Here is an 8307-nt window from a genome sequence, read left to right as displayed (position 1 = left end):
GCCCATTTGGGCTTTATTGTTTTCGCTCGTGCCACCTATATACCGTGTGTGTGTTGTCTCTTATATGTTCTCTTGTTCGCTTGTACTTCTTGTGCAAGTTTTGAGTCTCTAAATTATGCTCACTTTCAAAGTAGCTCTATTTGTTCTAATGCATATATGAAACAAATAAGGAATGTTAATTTCAATACACATGAATTGAAAGAAGATCATAGAATTAAAGTTTACAAAAGATTGGTTAGATTTTGTAAATATCAAATCTTGCTCCCAAACAAACTGTCATTCAAAATGTTAACAAAATCATCTAAAAGACCTCAAACACTCAAATGTAACAAAAACCGTTCTCAAAGTCTTTTTAGATTGGTTACACGTTTAACTGATCTAAATGTTGTAATTCGCTAATTGAAACAACAATTTGTTACATCGATAATACATTAAACCGCTCTAAAAAGTCTCACTTATTTGAACCATTATGATGGTCTCCCAGAAAGGGGATATTATTTTGACCGGTTACTCGTTTAAGCGGTTTAAAAAGTTGCAAACGGCATTGGGGGTATTTTTGAAAGTTTGAGGTGCGCAAATGCTATGTGCCTAAAGATTAATTTCCTATGGATATGGTGGAATATAATTTAACTTATCAAGGATGAAGAATCAAACTTGATTGTACATAGTCGTTGGATCTTCTTTATTATTTTATCTATACTTTTAGTTAATTTTTGCTGTTTTAATTTATTAATTTATTGGTTTAATTGCATTTTTATCTCCTATTTTGTCAAATTTATGAAAATAATCTTTTCTAAATCAAACTTTTTGTCCTCTATTTTCACCTTTGTTGCAATTTTGATTTCAATTCATGATTTCTTTCCCTAAAAAAGGTTTTTATTTTTTTATTTTTTCATTGTTGAGTCAAATTTAAAATATCACATTTGAGACTAAAATTCTTTTTTTCTTTTGCGCCAAAAGACATCACTTTTAAGGCTGATAATAATTTGTAAGAATTTCTTCAATGTTGAATTGTGATCCTTTTTTATAATCGAACATTTTATCTTCTATTTTTTAAATTTATCTCTCGTTCAACTTTATGTGTTGTTCCAAACAGAGGAACAATACAGAAAGTTGAGCTTTCTTTTCTTACTCAAACTTTCCTTGCACAATTGGTTAAAGCATACACAACCTACATACATCTCTTTTCAATGAAGGTTTGCAACATATCTTCTATATGTATGCAGAAAACCTAAATTACCCTAAAGTTGACGAATGAAATTCTTTTCAGTTTTGACATTAGTTTAACCTGAATATTTTTAAAAAAAGTCATTTGTCAAATGATATCCCATTGTGTCAAAAGATCAAGAATTGTCCTCGTGAGCTTAGATCAGTTGGTATGGACAATGCATAATATATGCAAGGTTCGGGGTTCAAACCCCGGCCACCACAAAAAAAAAAGATCAAGAGTTATATCCATCTTAGCATTTTTCAAATTAAAAGTCAAAGTTGTGTGGTTAACTAGAAGCAAAAATTAAGATAATAGAAAAAAGCACGCATACTTGGCTTTACAACAATTAGAATGGAAATAGGTCAGATCGATGAATAAGGATTTGTAGTCTACCCTACATCAGATCCGGTCAAACTATTTTTAAGTGAATATGACTTGGGTTTATTTTCATAAGTCTATTTAGCTAAAAAAATTAGGGGCGAAAAGCCATACAATTATTATTACTATTATATTAGATTTTATAATTCAAATTAAATTATAAATCCGTTAACTTTTCAGTAATTTAAACTTATTTCTTAAAAAAAAAGTAATTTAAACTTATTAACCTATATTAATTTTTCATGTACTTAAATGTATAATATGAAATATGATATTTTATAAAGTAAAATTCATAAAACATCATGTCAAACATCAACAGTTTAGTCGCATTGATTTATTAGCTCATTAGTCTATTTAAACATAAGTCAATTACTTACCTACATCCGTTCAAATGAAATATGTTTTTAAATAGGCTAACATGCCAACTAAGCTTTTGAAAAGGCCATATTCATGCCTAAAAATAAGTCGATGATAGGCTACAGGTCAAACTTGGACCTTAAATAGTCTAGCTCGGCTCAGCCTATTCCCAACTCTTAACAACAACGATTGATGTCAGGTTTGTATAATCTCAAAAGAAAACAAAAAAACTTACAATAAAAGATGTTATATTATGTGATGCAACCAACATTCACAACAAAGATAGCTAGCTAAAATTAGTGCCGAGTAATCAAAGAAAAACAAGACTGTTTTCAGATTTCAAAGCATTACTCAGATTTTATATATACAGGATAGCTACAATAATATCATTGTTTCTTATAAAGTAGTCTATCCTTGCACCTATCTAAAACTTCCATATAATTCCATCTCCTTGAAGCTTCATCAACCTTTGTGTCAGAGTTACTTTGCTCTAGCCTTTTCCAAGTCAGGGAGATCTGCAAAACAATAATCATTTATTGATACATAAACTGAGAGTTTATTGAACATACATTGTTAGTATAAATCAGTTTTACACTGACATTCAATGAGAAAGCTCTATTTTTCCATGTCATACCATCAATTTTAACATAACTTTCGAAAGTTGAGTGATGTGGTAAAATAGTGGATTTTCATTGGATGTAAGTGTAAAATTGGTTTATACGGACGATGTATATCCTTTAAAATGTAAATTGTGAAGATCTTTATTCCTTTTTTAAAAAATAAAAAAATATTGAGAGATAGAGTAGATGCATGCATGGTATATTTTGACCATATATTATGGAATAAAGTAAGGGTTTGTTTGGATTTTCTTATTTGAGTTTATCTACTGGTATAAGCACTTGTGAGGCTATTTGGGAGAGCTTGTTGAAAAACTACATATAACATGTCCACAAACTGTTTTCAGCTTACTTCCATAAACTCTCAAGGATAACTTGTGAAAACAACTTATATCTTGCATGAAAACAATTTGACTTTATTTTATCCTTTAATATAGAAATAGCTTATGCATAAGCACCTATATGGTTAATTTTTTGTGCTATAAGCATAAGCGCTTAATTAAACAGCTTAATATAGAAATAGCTTATGCATAAGCACCTATATGGTTAATTTTTTGTGCTATAAGCATAAGCGCTTAATTAAACAGCTTATCCTAACTGAGCCTACATAATTCATAGGAGTAGATTCTACATTGACATCAATATTACCAACAAATATCATTTTGGTAAGCAATTGCAAACATCACACTAACTAAAGTAGAGATGCAATGGATTCACTCACATAACATTCCTTCGTCGTCACTGCTTTCATCATCTTCATCAGCAAACTGCAAAAGATCAAGATGGCGTTGGACAAAGATTAAGTACCTGGAGGTTTGTTAAACTCTACAACACAGTATTACATGTGAAAAGTGAAAAAAGTTAAATTACCCGTCCATCATCGTCAGATATCGGTTCAGCTGCAATAATTCAAACAGAAACTTTAATCAGACAGGTGAAATACTCACAAGTAGTCGATTTATTTTCAATCCTCAAGAAACTAACACAAATAAGAAAGCAAGGTTCTCGAACCAATCTGTCACCCAAGGTAAATTACAGGGACCATGATGCTAAGGTCCTATTTAATTTGAGAAAATATTTTTTGTATTCATTTCTTGTTTTTGCTTTTAGACTTTAGTTACAAAAATGCTGCTTTATTTTCTTTTTTTTTTTTTTTTTTTTTTTTTAAAGATTTGTATAGAAAACAATGAGTTGTTTACATTGTTTTCTATACAAATCTTTGAAAACTAGAAACATTGTTGAAATGATGCAACATTTTTGTAATAAAAAATCAAAATAGAAAATGAACAGAAAAGATTTTCCGAGGAAAAATAAGCTAATAGTTTCACTTTTGAATTGATAGAGAAAAGAACTCCATTGTTAGTCTCCTTGTCTCTATATACTATTACCAAGAAGTAAAGCACAAAACATAAAATATAATTTCAGCTCAATATTCTCTAGCTCTCGCGCAAGTGTATATGTTAATCAAGTATAGATGACTGAAGACAGACTGCAGGGGAAGAGAAGGGGAAAAATAGGTAGTGGTCAGTGGTCAGTCATGCCATCTTTTGCATCTAAGTAAATAATCAAGTTGCAGGAGAAGAAATGAGACAAGCAGTGGAATCAAGTAACAGAACAAGAGTAGCAATAAAAAAGTGACAATATCTACTATAGCCTGGAATTCGAGTATAGTCGTCAAATTAGCGTCTAATACGGTAAAAATTTAGGGTAAGGCCATGAGAGCATAATGTTGGCCTTGATATTGTGTGCTATAGGTTTCCCATTTAACTTCCAACAACTTTTCTTAACATCGCCTTCGCTGTGTATGACTCATAATTAGTTGCTCAAGCGCAATGAGCAGAGACGGAGCGCCTTTGGCCCATCTGTTTGTTGTGTTAGGGAGAGGAGGGAGGTATGGGTCAGGGTAAAACTTGTAAACCAGACCATAATATTTGAACTCAAGTTGTAATGTGTAACCTGAATTTTGCTTAATCGAAAATCATGGCAGTCACTCTGCTGTAGGAGACGTAAGTAAAATGACCAAACCCCGCGATCAGTTGCTTGTGTCTTGTGTGCATTTTTTATCTATTTAATTTAGATTCGGAGTTGCTATTCTAACAGCCTTCTTCACCACAGGAATAACAAAGATATGCACATTTGTGCACAATCATCAACACCACTGCGGCCACCAATACAACCATTGATCATACTACACCCACAGGCCACAACCTCCGATGTCCTTCTCATCTACCTGCTCTACCACCCGCCATACTAGCCAAAGCAACTAATAGACGAGGTTCAGAATTCATTTATAAATGGCGCCGTAAAAAACATCACTATACATCTCAAGAGCTCACAACCTAGGCTAGAATTAGATACAATCACTAGCTCATAACTAATCAGGTTCTGATCAACTTGAAGCTCAATGTAGGCCAGGCAAAAATCTGCCAACTGCTCGGATTAATGTCTCAACCACGCCCTCAGCCTTTTCACATATCTTAAGATAATATCGTGTCATCGGAAGATAATGTGCATATTTATTTTTTCGTAACAATACAATATACTTATTACTTAGTCATTTTGCCACGAGATGAAAAACAATTTTTTTATGTCCCAACGATATGATGTTAGTTATTGTACCACGATTAAATTGGATTTCTCTAACCCTTTCGTTAGAGAGCTTTCAATGAGTAAGATTACGCGATAAGGACACTTGGGAGTAGTAAAACACTATTCTAATACTCCTTCCTATTCCTGCTAACATTCTAGACTAAGTTCACTACAATTAGGACAAGGGCCATTTATATATCATTGGTAACATAGTAATAATCCTAACACAGTTATAATCCTAATATTCTATTACCCCCCCTCGAGCCTAAGTTCATTACTTTTTCAGCTCGTTGAAAACAAAACAATAAAATAAAGAAACTTACAAATATAACATAACAGGCTTCATAAACTGTCACATGTGATGGGCTTCAAAAGATATAAAATAAACAAGGTATGTGAGAGACGGTGAGAGAGACAATATGCAGTGACTGCATGGCAGGAAGGTTGGAACAATATGCAGCTAAAACAAACACACATTTAGAATGAGTTACTGCAGAAAGGGATCATGCTGCTCAAACAAAATGAGCATGGATGAGGAAAGATAGACCAGCCGAAATGACGTACAAAAGGAATACAAAGTCAGCAAAGAAACATGTGTTGGAGAAACTTGCCAGGTTCGATAGACAAGTGAACCTCCAAGATCATAATGACTGTTAGAGTATAAGACAGTATATATCTTGATTTTGTGTTAGAGTATCATATTTTATCTCAAAGGATCCGTTTCTAATCTTAGTATCTTAGATTATCTCAAGATTATTTTACATATTTCATTGCTATTATCATGATTTCTTCCCTATTTAATTATGATTTGAAGCCGTTTATGCCTATAAATAAGGGTTATTCTTCAAACTAACATGCAGAAATCACATGAATGCCCATACAAATATAAATGCTCATGTTGAATTAGAGTGAAATTTTGAAATGCCGATTAGAAAATACTTTATGATAACGAAAGCTTACATTCTGACTCTTCATCTTCATCACACCATTTATTCCAATCAACCTTCAGGTATGGTGCAGGTTTCTCTTCAGACTTCAGTAATCTTTTCCACCAACCTCTTTGTCCTTTCTGAATTGAGCATAGTATGTTTCTTGAGCCAGTTTTAGTTTTACAACCCTGCACACCATAATGACAATTTTTCAGACAGGACCATCCAACCTTTTCAAAACATGATAAGGAAAAACAAAATTAAAACAATTCGTGAAGTGGAAGTGTCATAGACTAGATATGCAAACCTTGATATTGTGGAAAACTACAAACAAATGCGGCCGCAATTGAAATCGCAATGTGGTTATGAGGCTCAGAAAACTTTCATAGCACGAACAACAATTGGTAAAATGGAAGAGTCGACGACTCGTTATGCAATCCTTGATAATGTGAAAAAATGCAGACAAATGTGGCCGCAGTTGCAATCATGATGTAGTTAAAGAGGCCTTTAAAACCTTTATATTACGTACCACAATTTGAAAGTAGGATATAACCACAAAGTATGTGCATAAACAAACAAAAGCATTCAATTTTCAAATGCCATTAAAGAAAAGATCACTCACCTCAGGTTGAATTGATCCGTAAAGTTCCAAGCTAAAGCTGTAGGATTCATGTTGAACCCTAGAAGCAGAGAAGGTAAACAAACCCTGAGGCTCACACTTCACAGAAACATCCTTGGCATCAGGTAGAGCAATAGTCAGGTAAACCTTACCAGAACGCTGTGCCCAAAGAACTTCTGGATGGCGACTACATATACACAAACCAAAAATCATATCAAATTAAATTATAAAAAAAAAAAAAAATCTTTCAACTATAGGATTTTACAAAATTTTCCACGACTGTAGTCTAAGTCGCAGCATCAAAGGTTTCTAATGTCTCTGCAGTCGCGGCCTGAACACAGCCTTCATTGAAGCCGCGTCCGCTGCCTTTGAATGTGATTTTTCGCAATATCAAATATTTCGATATAAAATGATTATCCAATTAATTAATATAAATTGTTAAAATAGCTCAGAACATTGAAATTTTATAGAGTTTTACAAAAAGTTCCTCGACTACAAGCTGAACTGTGATATCAAAGGATTTTGAACTGCAACACGGCCATTGTTAAAACCATATCAGCAGCCTTTGATCACAATTCTCCACAAAATCAAAAACCACATTTCAAAACCAAAATTCAATTACATAATAAATATAAATTGTTTAAAAGGCTCAGATTATTGAAACTTAATAGGGTTTTACAAAAAGTTCCTCGACTACAATATGAGCCGCGACATCAACAGTTTCTGATGTCTCTACAACCACAACACGACCATCATTGAAACCGTGTCAACAACATTTGAATATGATTCTCCGCAATATCAAATACCATGATTTAAAACCAGTATTCAATTACTTAATAAAAATAATGACCCAGAATATTGAAACTCTATAGGGTTTTACAAAAATTTCCTCGACTACAATCTGAGCCGCGACATCAGAGGGTTTTGATGTCTCTGCAACCACAACACGGCCATTATTAAAATCATATCAGCAGCCTTTGATCGTGATTCTCCACAATATCAAAAACCACAATTCAAAACCAACATTCAATATACTCAATAAACAAAAATTCTTTAAATATTGAAACTTTACATGTTACAAACAAATGGGTCAACAAAAGTGCATAAAAAATCACAAATTTTCATCATTATTTTTACAAGGATGTGATTTTTATGGTTGAAACAAATGTTACAAAGACAATAATAACAAAAAAATTGAAATGGGTTATGCTGAAATTAAGCAATAATTCAAATAATAATGAAAAGTTTGAGATTTCAGTGAAAGTAAAACGAAGGGAAAGGAAGAACCTCATTCTTGAGCTGAGTGAGAGTGAAGTGAAAGAGTGACAACGTTTGACTCTTTGATGTGTCGTTGGTTGTTCTTTTTTTGTTCCTTAATCTATTTATACGAGGAATACTGAAAATAAAATATGTTTAAAAATATATATTAATAAAAAAATATCTATTTTTTTTAATATAATCTAAAAATGTGTATTTACTACGAATGTGTATTTACTACGTCACAAATGATTATTTATTTACGAGTAAAATTATAATATAAAAATGGCTTAATTGCATGTTTGATCTCTTATGTTTATTTTAGTTTTCAAGTTGGTCTCTTATGTTTTA

The 8307-nt window shown here is 32.4% G+C and overlaps 1 protein-coding gene across 1 annotated transcript; it reads right to left on the bottom strand.

Annotated features, from left to right (window-relative positions):
* Positions 1 to 2176: 2176 nt before the first annotated feature.
* Positions 2177 to 8056, bottom strand: LOC146913617 (HSP20-like chaperones superfamily protein). Its single transcript, XM_085716861.1, has 6 exons — positions 7987 to 8056; positions 6703 to 6886; positions 6112 to 6268; positions 3433 to 3461; positions 3284 to 3329; positions 2177 to 2460 (listed from the first exon to the last, which is right to left on the bottom strand). Exons 1-6 carry the CDS (start codon positions 7989 to 7991, stop codon positions 2426 to 2428), a joined length of 456 nt encoding a protein of 151 aa, XP_085572987.1. The 5' UTR covers positions 7992 to 8056; the 3' UTR covers positions 2177 to 2425.
* Between the last annotated feature and the right edge of the window lie 251 nt (positions 8057 to 8307).

This window comes from Medicago sativa, chromosome 6 (genome assembly GCF_051527215.1).
Source record: "Medicago sativa cultivar Bolivia chromosome 6, Bolivia_mono, whole genome shotgun sequence".
Taxonomy (NCBI): domain Eukaryota; kingdom Viridiplantae; phylum Streptophyta; class Magnoliopsida; order Fabales; family Fabaceae; genus Medicago; species Medicago sativa.
Note: the sequence above shows the minus strand (reverse complement) of the source record. Positions and strands in the feature narration are given on the sequence as shown.

What these genes read in the sequence shown, in the direction of transcription:
- LOC146913617 (XM_085716861.1), bottom strand. An exon ending in ACGGATCAATTCAACCTGAG is followed by an intron (nt 6,269 to 6,702) that starts GTGAGTGATCTT and finishes TATGGTGTGCAG; the next exon opens with GGTTGTAAAACTAAAACTGG. An exon ending in TGACGACGAAGGAATGTTAT is followed by an intron (nt 2,461 to 3,283) that starts GTGAGTGAATCC and finishes ATTGTTTTGCAG; the next exon opens with ATCTCCCTGACTTGGAAAAG.